General features: G+C 38.4%; 1 protein-coding gene across 1 annotated transcript; it reads right to left on the reverse strand.

Moving 5' to 3' along the window:
* Positions 1-1122: 1122 nt before the first annotated feature.
* On the reverse strand, positions 1123-14125 carry TM4SF20 (transmembrane 4 L six family member 20; the record flags this gene model as incomplete). Its single annotated transcript, XM_081262217.1, has 4 exons — positions 1123-1402; positions 3189-3340; positions 7409-7474; positions 13943-14125. 4 exons carry the CDS (start codon positions 14123-14125, stop codon positions 1123-1125), a joined length of 681 nt encoding a protein of 226 aa, XP_081118343.1.
* Positions 14126-19569: the final 5444 nt, after the last annotated feature.

Consider the following 19569-nt stretch of genomic DNA (forward strand, 5'->3'; position numbering starts at 1 on the left):
TGGCCTCACAGAGAAAGTATGACTTAAGACAGGTGAGTATGGAACAGAGTATGGGGGAGAGAAGCGGCTTTACCAAGGACCCAAAGTGGGAAAGGATTGATGAGTAATGGATAAAAAGACATGGTCTCTGTTTTCTTAAATTCTGTAATAGTGGATACACAAAAACATGTCATATGTGTCGGGTATGATGATGACTTAGAGTGAGCACTAACTTAGATTATTGGAATTGTGCACGCTGGGGAGACTTCCTCAATTAGGACACATTTGAACTAGGTCTTCAGTCAGGATACATAGGCATGTGTAAGAGCAGATTGTCTTCTTATGGTAAATGGGTTTAAAGAAAAGCCTTATAAGTTCTTAATGTTACTAATTTATTTGGAAAGCTATAATATAGATATTGTAAGTTATTTCTAGAAACTGGAGCCCAGTGAACATAAAAAAAAAATGGAGGAGTGATAGTATTCAGAAAATTGTAGTGTTAGCTTTGTCTCTTTAATAAATTTTAAATAGTAAATACATTGGTTAGTTCTCATATCTTTTAAAGAAAGACTGATTTTTTTCTTGATAACAGGGCTATTCTCTGTTTAGTGTCCCTGTAATTTGGGAATTAGATTTAAGGACTTAAATGAATGCAGGTTACATTTATATATATATTATATACATATTCTTTTGTTTTTCTCTTAAGTATAAAAAAATACAATAAATAGGCTGCATACTACTTTAACTTCCAAGATCATTTCTGTTCTCTCCCATTCTCCCTCCAGAACTGCTCCTCCTCCTCCACACACACAAGAATATATAACTAGAAAATTGGAATAACACAGAAGAACAGAAAAATATAAAACAAATTGAAAGCTTCTCTCCACTTCTCCCTCAAAATCAACCAGCAATGATTTTGTCTTTCCATAAGAAGGTGTTAATGCATTTACAACATGCTTTTTATGTGAAAGGTTGGGGTTTTTTAATCACCTCAAAGATGACTTCAAAAACAACATTTTTACATTAAAATGACTTACACAGCTTTCTAAATAATGTTTCATTATTGAACTTCTAAAGGCATGTATTTTAAATATAATTCTCAATTTATTCAGAATATCGATACTTAATTTTATTACCATTAAACTACACAATTTGACTTCTTTGGCCAGAGACCCCACACAAACAGCCAAGAAAACCAATGACTATCTGGCTGAGCCCAAAAAGGAGCTCAAGAACTCCAATAAGAAATAGACTTAAAAAGACTGAAAAGTGGAAAATCCTCTGTCTGTCTTCTTCAGAATTGGAGTTAGGTATTCTCCAATTACTGTGCATGTTGTTGATGGCAGGGTTTGGGAAACCAGTAGGAGGCACACAAGAATCATTGAAGAACCACTGCAGATTGAAGGATTTTGGATGAAAGTCACTGAAAAACAAAAGAGATAATAAATACTCTGCCCAGAAAAAAATATATAATAAACAGAATATGCTTTTGAAATACTGTGTCCAGAAACTATGGCTTTCTAAATATAGATCCATTAACCTGAATAGTTATAAGACTTCTGTTCCTTATATATCCCATCATGCAAAGGCATTTTTATAGAACACATACTCTCAAGATGAACCACATGAAATTGCCATTTACCAGCCATCTGCAGTCCTACATGCCTGAGTAATTCCAGCAATTAGGAGGCTGAAACTGGAGGATCTCAAGTTCAAACCAGCCTCAGCAGCTTATCAACACCCTAAGCAACTTAGCAAGACCCTGATTCAAAATTTAAAATAATAATAATAAAAAGGAATAGGGGATGTAGCACATAAGTGCCCTTGGGTTCAATCCCCAGTGCCAAAAAAGAAAAAATGGCAGAACACTGTCACATGCTTTCACCTACTTATGCAGGCACTTCCACTTGCTGAAGATATGAAAACAAAAGATTTCAGGTCTTTGTGCAGAACTGCAATGTTACATCTCTCTTAAACCAGATGTATGATTTTCACCCACCAGACATTTCAAATACATCTAATTTGTGCTTGTTATAAAGGCTATGGAAAATGAGAAGTTTAACCCTGACACATGTATCTCAAGGCAATTTTCTTTAGTTCTTCCTGGAGTAAGACTGAGTGTTCTTAGAGAGTCTACATTTATGTATTCTAACAACTAATTTTTCAGCTAGGAAACAACAGTGTTTCCTGCACATGGAATACGGACCTGCTTTGTGAAGTTGTGGGCAAATGGGATCACTGGATTGTAACTGCTGGTTGGCTTTACCCTAAGGCCAACTAGATAGGTCAGCTGAATGCTGCTGTTTGCAGAGCTTAGCCTGGTACATTAGCAGGCTGTTGTCATTCACTGAAGGCTAACTGGGGCATCTGTGGTTGAGATCTCTAATCTTTCTCTTCAAATCTGTTGAGAAAATTTCTTTAGGTTTTGATTCACAATCACTATGCTATGCAAATGTTGAAAGATTTTTCCTTCTTAGATTTAGCAAGATAAGGGAAAAGGAGGAAGATGATTTTATTCATGTAACTACAAAAGTAAAATCTGGTTATTTTCCAAATTGAGCAGCCTATACAGATAGCTAAAGAGTTAGATTGTTCCAACAGTTTTTACCAATTATACCTAGACTCAGATATAAACCATTTTAAAAAACTGAAATGAGCCATTTATATTGTTATTACATGACTGATTTTTATTTCCACCTGTGGTATATAATGTGTAAGAATCCATTGGCTTCTTCATTTAGGTCATACATTATTATTTATTAGGTTTTTATTAAATTTTTTAATTATAAAGAGTGTGCACCCATAGTTTCCAAATTTAATCAGTTCAGAAGTGTAGAAAGTAAACATTCCCTTTACTTCCCAGGGCATCCCATTTCCATTCTCCAAGGATGAAAGTTAAGTTTCAAGTGCATAGTACCAGAAAAAAAAATTATAGACGTACACCATACACATGCAACCACAGGATTTTAAAAGACAAGCATAAGCCATCTGAGTCAGCTAAACCTTTTAGATAAGACCATACCATAGCATTCTGAATGTAGTGATTCCTTCATATCCATGTGGGATTGTACCTGTTGAGATTAAGTGCTGAGTCCCTAAGAAGGCTTGTCCCAGTTGCTACATCAAAGAAAAACATGGCATTGTTTGCACACCACACTCTAATCTAGCTGCAACTGTTCAAGACAGTAAGACAATGGAAGGTTACTTACGTTAAGTTTTTTAATGAGAATTCACAAGTGGTGGTACTGTTGCTTGGAGAATTACAGATGAGCGGACCTTCAGAGAGCGCCTGGATGGAGACCAACAGGCAGTACACAGCACCAATGACTGTGATTGCATTTAAAAGTGATGAAAGAAGCATCTGAAAAATAAAGCAGAGCCATTTGCATGCATGATTACACATCCTCAGTCTGGTTCAAGTTTCCACAGCACAGTGGGGGTGCTAGTTTTGTGCTGGGGGTTGAACCCAGGGCTTTGTATGTGCTGGGGAAGCACAGCCACTGGGGACATCTCCCAAGCCCATATAACCTTTTTAGAATCAACTGCTGTTGTTCTCTAGTCATTTTATAGTATTAGATCTTTGAAGATCACAGTTTGATTTGTTGTGAATTGTAAAAGACTTAGAGGGTGAAGTGTCTGCTTCATTTGATTATGCTCATATAAAAAACGATTGGGCTTGTCACTGTCTCTGAAAAAATATTTTTTTTCTTTTTTTTTTTTTTTTTGGTACTGGGAATTGAACCCAGGAGCTACATCCCCAGCCCTTTTTATTTTGAGGCAGGATCTCACTAATTTACTAAGGCTGGCCTCAAACTTGTGACCCTCGTGCTTCAGCCTCCCCAGGAGCTGGGACTGAGGTGTGTGACAACACCCCTGACTGAAAAAATCTCAACTTGTATATTCCTGAGACTTGTGTATTTTGCCTGGCCACTGAGCACTGATTCCTTCTCCCTCTTTTGTGCACTTTGCACTTTGTAGAACGTCAACTAGATGTTAACTACCCACACTTTGGCTCCTAAGTCTTTAATTCAGATTTGACCCTATTGCTCTCTGTGACAGTGGCGAGCATCCTGCAGCGAGCAGCTGAGGAATGTTGGAGCAGGACTTTCAGCTCAGTACCACTGACTGGCATCCCTGGTCTCCACCCACTAGAAGCTAGTATCACTCCTCTCCTGCAGCCCCAGTGTGTCAAACAGAGACAGCTCCAGACATGCCAGATATCCCATTGGGGTGGGAGTGGAGAGTTAAAGTCGCCCACGGTTGAGAACTACTGTATTGGAGGAAAAAACTATAAAAGTCTTTCATTTCATGAGTCAGCAACGAAAACAGCATGGAATTTGGCATAGGAGAGAAAATGTTGTGTTTTTTAAGAAAAACAAACTGTTGTTTCAAAGAAGTTGTGACGGTTGTGATAAATTCCAAAATCAGTAGAAATTAAGTAAGAGAATACTTCCCTTCCCCTTTGAAGGAAGAATGTTGTGGCTCCCAGAGCCCTGGTGGACGTGCTCTTCAGACCTCCTTCAGTAAGTGGGCAGAGTCCACTGGCTGCCTATACATTCATGTCAGGGACATTTGATCTTACATATATTAACTACCTTACTTAATCCTTGAACAATCCCAGGAAATAGATACTATTATTATTTCCATTTAAGGAAGAGGTAGCCACAGCTCAGGGAGATAGACAGATCCCCAGGTCTCAGCTGGAAAATGCTGGTGCTGGGGCTTTAGTATCTACACTCCACTGCTGCCAACTAAATTCAAATCCTGGTTCTTCCTCACTACTGTGACTTCTGCCAGTTAAATTTACTAATCAGAAAATGTTGCTATGTGCCAGGCACCATGGTGCACACCTGTAATCTCAGCTACTTGGGAAGCTGAGGCAGGAAGATCTCAAGTTCAAGGCCAGCCTGAGCAGCTTAGCAAAATCCAGTCTCAAAATAAAAAGGACTGGGGGTGTACTCAGTGGTAGAGCACCTCTGGGTTCAATCCCTAGTACCAAAACAACAATAATAACAACAACAACAAAAAAAAATTTGTTTATTTTCTGGTCATCTATTTCTGATTCATCACTTGAAAAGAGTCTGTCTACAGAAAGTGATTCCAGGCTTCTGTATTTGCCTTAGAGTGGGGATTTATTTAAGTGATTTAGCAAAGCTATTTCATATTCAGAAACAAAAACTGGAAAGGAGGAAGGAAGCAAGGAACAGTTAAAATAGGAACAAGCCTGGGTAACTCCGTTCCTGCCCTCCCAAGATCAGACCTTTGTTGCTTTTATGATGCTTTGGTCTTACTAGACTTAGAAGATACCAGGTGTGACTTAAACGCCAGTCCTCACCTGCCTGCCAACAAGTGAAAAAAGTTGCTAAGAAGGTTTTAAGACATTAACCAGTTAAATAATACATCAATATAAACTGGCAATTATGTTTTAAATAACTAACACGAATATTCACAGAGCGTACCAGTATTAGTCCCAGTAGAGTACCCCAGTGGCACACCAGGAGCCCCTACAGATCCTCAGCATGGAATTAATTGGGAATCTTGGTGAAGCATGACTGAATTATTTTCGAGGTGAGTGTCAAAAGCAAAGCCTGAGTTAAGCCCAACACCTTTGTGAAAAGTGGTTTGGTTATTCCCACCTCACCATAATCTACAAGGAGAAAGAACTTGAGTGATCTTTGAAATGATGATTACTTTCTCATGAAGTGATGCAAAGTCAAACTCCAAATTATTAAATATTATGAAGAAAAAGGACAGGCAGGAGTAACTGAAGACTTTTATTGAATACCTACAATGTATCAAAAAGATAGACTAGAAATACTGTAATTAAAGTAATTCTTATAATCCTAGAGAAAGAGCAAATGCCAGAAGCAGACAGTTTTAAAAAAAAAATGAGTACATTTATGGATATAAATATTCTCTTTGAAACAGAGGTTCTCATCCCAGCAGCACATTAGAATCACCTTGGGAGCTTTTGAAAAATACTGATGCAGAATCTCCCAGGGCCACCTAGGAATCAGTAATTTTGTCCATCTCCCTAGCTGGTATAAATGTTCTCATCTGACTGGGAATCATTGCTTTAAAAACCTTTAAATATGCCAAGCTTGGCCTGGCATCTTTACTTCAACTGCTTGTTATTGATCTATCCTTTTAGAGAAACAGGAGAGCCCTTGGTGTCACTTGGTAGCAACATTCATGGCATAAACAATGTATAAAAACTGAATGTTAAATTGTGCTCTATATGTGTAATATGAATTGTAATGCATTCTGTTGTCATATATAACAAGTTAAAATTTAAAAAAAAATTAAATGATCCAGATGCGCTATTAAACCTCAGCACAGTCAAAACAAAACAAAAAAAAACAAAACTGAATGTTGGAGTTTGGTAGATTTTGAAAAACTCACTTACAGTTCACTGTTTGGTTGGTTTTTTTTTTTGTTTGTTTGTTTGTTTGTTTGTTTTGTTTTTTGTTTGTTTGTTTTGTTTTGCTTTTTCCAGTGCTAGAGATTAACCCCAGGGCTTTGTGCATGTTAGGCAAGTGCTCTACAACTAGACTTCAGCCCCAATTTTTTGCTTTTTCTGAGCGTCAATTTCTTGATCAATAAATCCCAGATCTTTCTATTTCCCACTTAAGATTTTTGAGAAGATTAAATAATACTGATAGCATATTTGAAAGTGTTCTGAGCAGAGTGATAGGTTAATGAATATGAATTTACTTTTAACTTAGTTCCAACTTTATACAGAGTAGGTATTAAATTTTTGAAAAAAATAACTACCATTTCCTTTTATTTAATTGAATAGGGACAATTGTCATTTGGATCTTGGCAAAGCAATCTTTCTTATGCATGAGAGAATTGAGAATACATTTTTCTCTAAGTATTTTATACATACAACAAAGCCTAATGCTTGTTTGAGTATTGTGAGATTCTTCACAGCTCTGAATGACTTATAAGTCTCTCTCTCTTTTTTTTTTTTTGGGTGCCCTTAACCACTGAGCCACATCCCCAGCCCTTTTTTATGTTTCATTTTGAGACAGGGTCTTGCTAAGTTGCTTAGAGCCTCACTAACTTGCTGAGGCTGGCTTTGAACTCTCGATCCTTCTGCCTCAATCTCCTGAGCCACTGGGATTATAAGCGTGTGGCACCATGCCCAGCTATAAATCTTCTTTCTTTGAAAATTTTTGGATAAGTGAACTAAAGAATGAGGAAAGGAACAAAGACTAGCTCCAAAGTTAAATTTTTCTGGGGGGGGGGACCTTGCTTAATTTCCATATTATTATCAAATCATCCTAAATACTGTGATTCTAGGATTGTGGCCCTGCCAGTGGAGCCCTTCTGTGATTCAGTAGGGGCAGATGACCCAGGGTGGCTTTGCTTGGATGTGAATAGCTGTTAATGCCCTTCTGCTTCAAACCGATAGCCCAGTACTCACCCCAGTCCTGTTGTTGCAACATCCTCTTTTTCTTGCTGCCAAGGACATTGTTGTGGCTGGAATGACCTGGAAATTACATTACAAGAAAGATGAGTATTGTTTCTTCTCATCCAGTGAAAAAGCAATCATCTTCACCTTTCATTTACCACCAGTTGTGGGAAATCAAGTCTCCAGAGAACAAGAGAGGAAATTTGGCAACACACTTATCTTGGGAACCTTTTGATCCCAATTTCAACCATTAAGATTAAAATGGGATGGGGGAGGAGGTATTCAGATGGCATTTATAAAGTCTCTGGTCTACACTGTAAGTTTCCTGAGTCATCCACAGAGAAACTTAGATTTTAAATAGATTAGGGTCATTTATTTATTCATTCCAGTTTCCCATCAGTTGTATGCATGAGTCTGGTAAGCCTCCAGAAAAGAACACAATGGTTTTATTTGCCTGGCCATTGATCACCCACCCCCTATTTGCCTGCCTGTCTTCTCTCAGGGCCACTTTCACCTTGCTAGTCTCCCCAAGCCTCTATTTGCAAATTGCTTTGGGTTCCACCTTGTCTCTTCTGCTTCTTTATACACGATCCCTAATGATCTCACCGATGTTCAGAAGTCTTGTCCACATTGCATTCCATGTGAAAGGAAACACATATTGCCAAGGAAAGCTGTAATAAATGCTGCCATGTTTTTGGGACTTCAGTATTTAAAAATATTTAGTCAGCAGCTATGACTAGAAATTCGTACTAGAAGGAGTTTTGTGTCATTGAAGGGTAGAATGTAAATTACTTCCTTCCACTTGTGAAATTTTAGCCCGAAGTGTTTTTGCCATCTCAGCCCAGCTGTCCCTGAGTGATTCTGTCTCCTGGTCTTGTTTTTAACATCTTCTGAGCTCTCTAACTGCACGCCAGGCTCTGTTGTCGGTGATTTACATGCTATAGTTTATGCCATCCTCACAAAACTCTTGTGACCAATCCTATGATATACACATTTATTTATTTATTTATTGGTACTGTGGATTGGTCCCAGGGATGCTGTACCACTGAGTTACTTTTTATTTTGAGACAGAGCCTTGATAAGTTGTTGAGGCTGGCCTTGAACTTGTGATCCTCCAGCCTCCTGAGTTACTAGATTATAGGTGTACGCCACCATGCCAGTGGGAAAACAGAGAGCCACAAGAAGTTTGAGTAGCTTGCCAAGTAAGGTGGAAGAGTGATATGTATTTGGGGGCTAAATGCTGATACATATTTGGGGGCTAAAATTTGGAACTCAAAACTAGGCCTATAGGGCTCTTAAACACTGTTCCACATGGACTGGGTCCTAAAACCCTCTCCAATTTCCTACATAGAGTTTGTTCTTATGCTCCTCAACAGCACCCTTGCTTATAATATCCTTCTAACTGCCCATTCCCTGGTCCTTTAGAAAGATATATATCTATCTACCTTTGTTCCTTCGTAACAGGTCTAAGATTTATACCTCTCACAAAGGCACTTTTCTAATACTTCCTAACATATGACCATGCTCTGACTCCAGGTCACTTTGTATGTTATCAAGCTTTGCTTACACATTACCTTGAATACCACCAATCCTCTTGCAAATCAGAGGCCACATGTACATATAGCTGTTTGGCCACATGGGGATGAGGAGGCAGAGCTGAAAGCCCAGAAGGAAAGGAAAAGGAAATTTTAGCCCCCAAATACGTATCAGCATTCATACACTGAAACTTTTATTGTATTCATAAGCTGCCTCTGAGCTTACAGTACAAGTTTAGGACAAGAACTGGCAAACTATGTAAGTTAAGTTTTATTGGAATACTACTGTGCACATTCATGTACATATTGCATGGAAGATGGAAGGAGACCCTCATCATTATACAAAATACATGTATGAAGATGTGAGGAAAAGAAAATTTTGTCACCTTAGACTAGGTAGAGAGAAGTGATGGGAGGGGAGGGGAGGAGGAGGGGGGAAAGGAAGGACAATAGAATAAAATAGACATTATTATTGCTGTGTATATACGTGACTGCATGACCAATGTGATTCTGCACCTGTACCCTCAGAAAAATGAGAAATTATATCTGATTCAAATGTATGACATGTCAAGGTCATTGTACTGTCATGTGTAACTAATTAAAACAAATAAAAATTTTTAAAAAAATAAATTGGAAAACAAAACCAAAAAAAAAGGGGGGGGGAATGAATCTTTTAAAAGAAAATGGAGCAACATCAAATCATTCCATTTTCCCGGTTGGTATAAATTAAATTCTGGTGACTTTCTTAAGGATTAACTTATTTCAAAGATATTAAATATTTATGCATATGATTCCCTTGCAAAGGGGGTTTGTAAAGTAACAACTTGCAATGTATGAATCATCACCCAGTCAACTTCATGGTATGTCAACACATTTTTATTTTGCCATGGTGGGTAACTTAACAACTCATGATGTTTCAAACATTTTGCCCATTCCGAGCTTTGGAAATGGGAGGCGATACATATGGGGTGGACATTAAAAAGTGAAAGTTTATATGTGTGTTGAGTGCATACCTGTAACTGAATTAGACATCTTCCAGGTAACCCCCTACCAAAATGAATAATTATGAGAATGCTCTTTCTCTTCCATTCCTAAGCATATTTGAATGCATGAAGTTTTTTTTTTAATTAAAAGTCTTGCTAGTCTTTATTTTATTCAGTTTTAGAACTTATGCAGTTCTACAAAGGAAGCTTGGAAGAACTTAAGACAAGTGAAAACTCTGTGACAGAACTCAGATGTCTGAGGGTTCTCTAATCACTTGAACAGGAGAGCAACACCCAAAGGCATTGTTCACCATAAATATAAAAACTATATTTCACAAATACCTGTTACACAATATCTTCTAATCTATTTAACTTTCAACATTTGTTTTCTATTAAGATTGTATTAATTGACTTTGATAAATTGCCATTATGTAATAAGTGAACTAAAAAAAAAAAGGCATGATTAAGTTCAGGCTTATAATTAACTTCAGGTAAATAAAATGTCCTTTCTGTTTATACTTTTCAAGGAAACATTTTAAATATATTTTAATACTTGAACAAGTAATATTTGTGTTGATCTTTAGCAGATATGAAGTTAAAGATAATTAATTGCACATTTTTTACTTTGTAATGATTTCAAAAGATAAAATGTTTGCCTCTGTTTGGGGTAAGTCATAAAAGCATAAAAGAAAAGTATTTTCATGAAGTAATCAATAATGAATTCCAGAGGTTGTATTATTAGCAACTTCCTGAAAAATGCCCCATTTTTGAAGCAGTACTAATTTGACATTCGACAGCAAGTTCCCAAGACTTCAAGAACTATGCTCGAAGGCTTATCACAGGTAGTGATTTCTTCTTCTTTATAAATGTTTCTGTGTATTTACAAGTTTATTGTGAGGTCAGTATTTTGAAGTAGTCAGTATTTTGACAGATGTTTTAAAGGGCATCATTCTCTTTGGAAAAGATTCTTCCACATTCTGTAGAGAGCCAAGGAAATCATTCCTCTCTTCTGGGCCCTTCTACCACCTACCTGTTTGCTTGTGCGCATAGCCTAGAGTCTGAAGTTATTTGTAAAGTGCACTTCATGAGTTAATTCAAATGGATTATCTTAACTCAGGAATGGTTAGAAACTTTACAGAAATTTCCATTATTAAGTTATGATGGAAAAGTCAACCTCTGGCTTCTGCTTAGGCTAGGTGCAGAGGAGGCTCACCTACTCAGGCAGGGAGAAGCTTTCAGAGAGTTTGATGCCATTCTGTAATACTAAGGAATAGGGGTAGTCTGGCATCAAAAGCTTTGGTTAATATTTATTGAGGGTGGTAAAATAGATTTAGTTGTGAACAAGGAAGTCCAGATTCTTTGAAAAGGTTTCATAAGCATAAATAACCTTTCTGGGACCAGTTTCCTGGTAACTTAACTTTATGGATTACATTATGGATTTTATCTTTTACCTCCTCTGAGACAGGTGTTGAGGACTATGATACCTTGCTAGCTTTGGAATCAGATGAATCTGGAATTGGGGTTCACACCCACCCTGTGACCTTACTAACCCTACTATCCTTCCTGTTTTCCGGTCCATAAAGTACCGTTGATAATATCTGTTCAGATAACTGGGAGCTTAAATGAGATAACAATGTAATATATGAACCAGTAGTTGGCACCTAGCAGATTGTCAATAAATGGAGGATTGGGCTGGGGATGTGGCTCAAGCGGTAGCGCGCTCGCCTGGCATGCGTGCGGCCCGGGTTCGATCCTCAGCACCACATACCAACAAAGATGTTGTGTCCACCGAGAACTAAAAAAAAAATATTAAAAATTCTCTCTCTCTCTCTCTCTCTCTCTCTCTCTCTCTCTCTCTCTCTCTCCTAACTCTCTCCTCTCTCACTCTCTCTTTAATAAATAAATAAATAAATAAATAAATAAATAAATAAATGGAGGATTTATTTATGTCCCTCTATCTGTCTCTGTGTCTTTCTCTCTTCCCTCCCCCTGCCCCTGTTCTCTCTCAAAAGAAGAGGACTATAGGTATGTACCACGACAACCTCTGACAATACTAGTCAGGAAATTTAAAAAAAAAATTATCATGGGGTGATGGAAAGGCCAATTTATATCTAAAGCTACATGAGTTAATTCAAATGGATTATCTTAACTCGGGAATGGTTAGAAACTTTACAGAAATTTCCATTATTATTAAGTTATGATGGAAAAGTCAACCTCTGGCTTCTGCTTAGGCTAGGTGCAGAGGAGACTCAACTACTCAGGGAGAAGCTTTCTACAGGGGGAGAAATAGAAACAAGGATTTTCAGTTTCTTCATTCTGCTGAGAAATATATTTTCTCTCTTTTGGCCTGGAAGAGAGTTGTCATGGCAGTTTAAAGAAGCAGTCCAGAGCCAGGGATCAAGACCAGCCTGGCAACTTAGCAAGCCCCTGTCTCAAAATAAGAAATAAAAAAGGCCAGGGATGTAGCTCAATGGTAGAGTTCTTGACTATTATCTGTGAGGCCCTGAGTATAGTCCCTAAAACAAGAATCAAAAACAAAAACAAACAAACCCCAGAACTTTCTAAAATCTTTCCTGTTAGCTCTTTCTACCTAAAGCAGGTGAATAGATTACGCATGATGGTAAAAGCAAAGAAGCCATCAATCTTTCAGGATGCTTTCTAGAATGGAGTTTTGATGATGAAGTGGTTTCAAATCCAGTGTAGCAGCCCAAGGATGAAGTTTAAAATACAATGGCCAAAAAGTATTTTTATAGAAGTCTGGGAATATAACCACTAGCAGAAACTGATCACCTTTAAGAATTAGTGATTCAAGCAGGGGGCAGTGATGCATACCTGTAATCCCAGCAACTCAAGAGGCTAAAGCAGAGGGATCGCAAGTTCAAGGCCTTTCTGGACAACTTAGCAAGACCCAGTCTCAAAATGCAAAGCAAAATGGACTGGGGATATGGCTCAGAGGTAGAGTACTTGGCTTGAGTATGGGAGGCAAGTTTAATCCTCAGTACTGGGGGAACAAAAATAGTGATTCAAGTAGAAAACTATATCCCAAATTTCTTTTTCTTTTGTGTATTGTAAATTTCTTTAGAAGTTACTTCCGTATTTCATTCTCTCCAAAACAGTTTATAGTAGTTCTTGCAGCTCTCTCTCTCTCTCTCTCTCTCTCTCTCTCTCTCACACACACACACACACACACACACGGAAACTCATTTCTCCATCACTAACTAGAGCCCCTGATATAGCACACAAGTGGTAGAACAAACAAAAGCAAACTTCCTGGATGCTGAATTTTCAACTTCAATATCCACTGCCCTATTTTACAAATATGGGAACAAAAGCACGGCACAGTTGATTTTCTCACTGTAATATTTTGGAGACAGACCTATAGCTGAGATAGTCTGAAAACAGAATTTCACCATACTAGTGGGTCCTGGCCAGGTCTGCTGCATCAGGGTTCCTAGGAAGGGTCTAAATCTCATTGCTGCAGATGCCTCCGGTGTTTGTGATCAAGTATGCTCATGAGTTCTGTATTGCACTACGCAACAAAGGTAGACCTATCGGTCATCGTCAAACTATTAAATTCCATGACATTCTGGGCCCTAGGTCAGAGCCAAACCAACAAGCCTGTGAGATGAGAAACCTAGGATTTCAGGCTGCACCTCTCAGGCCAGCTCCTTTTACATGCAAGTGGTGCCACAGCCAAGCCATACCTTTATCATGCAGGCTGCTCATCCTGCAGGGGAATCTTCTTTCTCACTCCCACTGAGCAACTTCCCATTTCTGTTGTATTCCCTGTAAATCCTTAGAGACTGGTATAGGGCAAAGGGAAGTTGAGGGAATGGATTTAAAATGTCCCTATCTAGCATCACATAGTTTATTTAGTTTACCATTGTTCACTGGTGACCAATATAAATTGATACGACACCACTGCTCCTAACCATCCATCTCTGACAGCAAGGCTGAAAGACAGTCTTTAGGAATGTTAAAAACCAAGCAGGCCCTTCTCCAAATCAAGTCAAATAAACATTACTCACCATCAAACCTGCTCCTATAATTCCTGGGAACCACCACTCATAGCAAGAGATGGGGTTTTGAAAATCTTTGTCTTGCTCAACTAAGTCGATACCCAGAGGGATCGCATTGAGAACTACTCCAATCACAAGTAGAATCAGCAGGCAGATTCCATTGCAGGATGTCCACCCCTCACAGCACGTCATGGTCACCCCCGGTTCAGTGAGAAACCTTTTCCAAGTGGCTGTGCTGGCATGGCATGGTCTTGCCTTTTATCCAAACGTTCTAGTTAAAGTTTAGCACTTTTGAAAAATGAATTGCGGAAAGTAGTTCAGAGTCCAATAGGGCGGGACGTTATTATGAGGCTTATGATGGGAACTAAGGAAAATTTTATACTATGATACGGTAAAGGAAGGAAGGCAGAAAAATATCTGTGGTTGCTGTGAGATAAATTTACACATGAAAATAGGCACATATAAGCTAGAAGAAGAAAAATGAATGGGTTTAAGATAAGTTCCCCTCAAATATTTTTATTTTGCTAGCATGCCTTATGGAAAGTAAGGACAAGTATATCCAACTAACATTAACCATTTTTCCTATAATATTGATATCAGCTCTGAAAATCCCTTATTTTGAAATTATTCAACTAGACTATGAACATACATGGGATTGGGAGAAAAATATTTTCTGCAAATGATTAGTCAATATATTAGGGATCAGTCAGGTTGTTTGCTCTCATATGCCCAATTTTTTTGTTGTATTATTCCAGTCTTATAGACTAGTCCATTTGGAAATAGACCACCTAAGAAATGTAGGAAGTTTGTCTAACACTACCAGATTGAAAATGATCAAAGATGGAAACCAGAGTGAACGATAGCAGTGGGAGAGAGATCGGAGAGGAGATTGTTTTATTTTATTCAAACCTTGAACACTTACTGGGCTGTGTACAGTATTTTACATTTCTGGACTGTGCTTTCATAGACACTCCTACAGGTTCAGTTGGATAGGCTTTAAAAAAACAAACATGGCCAGGGCAGAGCTTCCGAATGAGTGGGTGGTGAAATTCAAACCAGTGTATCCAGAAGCATAGAATCAATCAAGAGGCAGCTCTGCTACCTACAGTTCCTTCCTTCCACCTCTGTGCAGTCCCCATCACGGTTCAGAGCAGAGATTCAGCAGATGCTATTGGAAATAAGGTGTGAATGACTGTAGCAGGTGAGACCACAGGAGGACAGGAAGGAAGAGAAGGAACAGATGTGACGGAGAGGAGGCCAGAGACCATGTGACTTTTCAGTGGCTCTCTACTTCTTGATCGCTACCTTATGAAGCTTGATCTCAGGTCTTATCTTTGTTTTTCATGCGATGTCCCTAGTGTATCATAATAAATTATCCCTTTTATATTCTTTTTAATGGCTTTCTGTTTTTCTGCAACTAAAAGGGCTAAAACCAAAAGCTACTAAATACCCAAAGTATTTTAATAACTTGTCACATGGGGGCGTCGGCAGAGCCGCTTTCCCTTTGCGCCTCGCCCAGGGACACCGTCCCGCACTTGCTGACTTTGTTTTCAGGGTAATCCTGGCCTTATAAAATGAGTTAAGAAGTATTCCTGGAGATCCAACATGGTGGCGGTTTGAAGAGATCAAGTCTTTGAACTCTTCAGCTGCGAGGGCATAGGGAGTCGTAAACTGTCTAAATGCTGTTTGCTCAGGATCACTAGGCAATGCTGAGCGGATGTGGATCTGGGGCGAACAGTTTGGGCCTCTCAGAACACACACCGAGCCTGGATCGGCTGCATTCAAGCTCCGGTTCACCTGCTTCTCGTGACTCAGCACTAACGATCCCGTGGAAATAACTGGTCGGCCCTTCTGAACTTACAGAGGTAAAAGCCAACCGAGCCTTCATAGGCAGTGGCCACAGGATTGAAACGGGGCTTGGGAAAGACAGTCAGGACCCACCCATTGCATTGGTCACCCGGCAAAGGGAACGAACGGTCACCATTTGCATGGGATACCACCATGGCAGAGAACTGACATCATGGGCGGAGGAGATAACTTCATTGAAACCAGTGGCGACAGGTGTGTAATCCCCTAGCCTTCCCTCTCCACACAGTGGGGAAACCTTAAGGGCCCCTCCCAGCTCTCCCGTGAGCGCAACAGCCAGACCGAGGGAATCAGGAGTGGTGTCGGACTCGCGGTGCAGAACTCCCGGCTACTGCTCCCACCAGTGCTGACAACTGAGGTCTCTTGCACCAGCTACCGGGGGCGTGGCTACCGGAGGGCAAGCAAATTCCCTGGGGGTTCTCAGCCCCAAGCTCTACAAACTTAGGGTCTGAGGGAGGCAAACAGGGAGAGTGTGCCCAGGCATTCATGAAAACAGGGCTCCCAGGAGCAGCAGACCTGGCAAGTAGCCAGTATTGTGGTGAGTGTCATAGTTGAGTGGGGCCTGGCTTGAGGAAACACAAGAGAAGGCCCTAGACACTCAGGATTGGAGAACCGCCCAGTCTGGGAGGCAGAGCTGCTACACAGTGATTGGTTCCCACCTATTGAGAGGAGAAGCTTGGCCCAGTGGGCACAGCTCCACCTATTGGAAGAGAAGTTAATCGAACTCTATGACTGCATTTATTATTATTATTATTATTATTTTTAATTTGGGTTTTTTCTTTCATTTTCATTTTTTGTTGTTGTTCTTTTTTTAATGTTTTTATTTTTTTTAATTTTTTATTTTATTGTTATTATTATTTTTAAATTTTAATTTTCATTTTTTATTATCATTATTATTTAAAAAAAATTTTTTTTCTTTCTTTCTTTATTTTCTATTTTTTTCTCTTTTGTCTTTTCATTTCTTTTCAATTTTCTTATTCCTTGAATTCTACCTGCCTAGTCTCATTCTCTTTAGTGACTTCTTCCCTTCCCTTCTAATATCTTTCCTCCCAAGCATCAAATAAATTTATAAGAGTAAACAGTAACTCAGCAGTCAAACAGAACAAGAAGTAACATGAGAAGCATAAAAAAGCAAGGAAGAAAAGGAGTACAAACAATGAAGGGCAGCCTAAATATTCAGGAGGACTTAGAGTCATCAGAAAAATGGTCATATAAAGAACTCAAGGAATACCTTAGACAGATGGAATGGAACCTTAAAGAGGATACGAGACAGCAAATCCAAACAGTGAAAGAACACATTGAAAATGAATTACATAAACAGATAAAAGAAGAAGTTAAGCATCTTTATCAGGAGATAGAGATTATTAAAAAAATCAAACAATAATTCTAGAAATGAAGGAAACAATAAACCAAATTAAAAACTCAATTGAGAGTATCACTAACAGAGTGGAGCAAGTAGAAGCCAGAACGTCAGATAATGAAGACAAAATATATCATCTTGAAAAGAGTCTAGCCAACTCAGAAAGGCTGGTAAAAAATCACGAGAAAAACATCCAAGAGATATGGGATAACATAAAAAAACCAAACTTACGAGTCATCGGATAGAGGAAGGTACAGAGATTCAAACCAAGGGAATGAGTAACCTGCTGAATGAAATAATTACAGAAAACTTTCCAGAAATAAAAAAGGAAACGGATATACAAACTGTAGATGCATACAGGACACTGAGCACACAAAATCACAGTAGACCAACACCAAGACACATTGTTATGAAGATAGCCAATATACAGAACAAAGAGAAAATATTAAAAGCTACAAGAGAAAGAAGGCAGATTACATTCAGGGGTAAACAATAAGGTTAACAACGGATTTTTCATCACAGACGCTGAAAGCGAGAAGGTCATGGAACAACGTATTTCAAACACTGAAAGACAATGGATGCCAACCAAGAATTCTGTATCCAGCAAAATTAAGCGTCAGGTACAACAACAAAATAAAAATCTTTCATGATAAACAAAAGCTAAAAGAATTTGCAGCCAGAAAACCAGCATTGCAAAGCATCTTGAGCAAAACACTACACGAGGAAGAAATGAAAAACAACAACCAAAACCATCAGTGGGAAGTGCCTTGGTAATGACAGAGGGCGGGGCGGGGAAAGCTAATCATGGAGAAACAAACTAAATTAAAAACAAAAAGATAAATAATCAAACATGGCTGGTAGTACAAACCATATATCAATAGTAACTCTAAACGTTAATGGCTTAAACTCTCCAATAAAGCGACATAGGCTGGTAACATGGATTAAAAAAACAAATCCAACAATATTTTGCCTCCAGGAGACACATCTGATTGGAAAAGACACACACAGGCAGAAGGTGAAAGGTTAGGAAAAAATATACCACGCACACGGTCCTCGTAAGCAAGCAGGGGTGGCCACCCTCATATTGAATAAAATCGACTTCAAGACTAAGTTAATCAAAAGGGATAAGGAAGGACATTATATACTGTTAAAAGGAACCATTAACCAACAAGACATAACAATTATCAATATTTATGCACCAAATAATGGTGCTGTGACGTTCATAAAACAAATTCTCCTCAAGTTCAAGAATCAAATAGACCACAACACAATAATTATGGGTGACTTCAACACACCTCTCTCACCATGGGACAGATCCTCCAAACAAAAGTTGAATAAAGAAACTATAGAACTCAATATCACAATCAATAACCTAGACTTAACTGACATATATAGAATATATCAACCATCATCAAGTGGATATACTTTTTTCTCAGCAGCACATGGATCCTTCTCAAAAATAGACCATATATTATTCCATAGGGCAACCCTCAGTAAATATAAAGGGGTGGAGATAATACCATGCATTTTATCTGCTCATAATGGAATGAAACTGAAAATCAATGATAAAAGAAGGAAGGAAAAATCCTACATCACATGGAAAATGAACAATATGTTACTGAATGATCAATGAGTTACAGAATACATAAAGGAGGAAATCAAAAAGTTCTTAGAGATAAATGAAAATACAGACACAACATATAGGAATCTATGGGACACAATGAAAGCAGTTTTAAGAGAGAAATTCATCGCCTGGAGGTCATTCCTCAAAAAAAGGAAAAACCAACAAATAAATGAGCTCACACTTCATCTCAAAGCCCTAGAAAAGGAAGAGCAAAACAACAGCAAATGTAGCAGAAGGCAAGAAATAATTAAAATCAGATCGGAAATCAAGGAAATCGAAACAAAAGAAACTATTGAAAAAATTAACAAAACTAAAAGTCGGTTCTTCAAAAAAATAAATAAGATCGACAGACCCTTAGCCATGCTAACGAAGAGAAGAAGAGAGAGAACTCAAATTACTAACAAACGGGATGAAAAAGGCAATATCACAACAGATGCTACAGAAATACAGAAGACAATTAGAAATTATTTTGAAAACCTATATTCCAATAAAATAGAAGATAGTGAAGACATCAATAAATTTCTTAAGTCATATGATTTGCCCAGACTGAGTCAGGAGGATACACAGAATTTAAACAGACCAATATCAATGGATGAAATAGAAGAAGCAATCAAAAGACTACCAACAAAGAAAAGCCCAGGACCGGATGGGTATACAGTGGAGTTTTATAAAACCTTCAAAGAAGAATTAATACCAATACTTTTCAAGTTATTTCAGGAAATAGAAAAAGAGGGAGCTCTTCCAAATTCATTCTATGAGGCCAACATCACCCTGATTCCGAAACCA

Source organism: Spermophilus citellus, assembly GCF_964194105.1.
Source record: "Spermophilus citellus genome assembly, chromosome: 11".
NCBI lineage: Eukaryota > Metazoa > Chordata > Mammalia > Rodentia > Sciuridae > Spermophilus > Spermophilus citellus.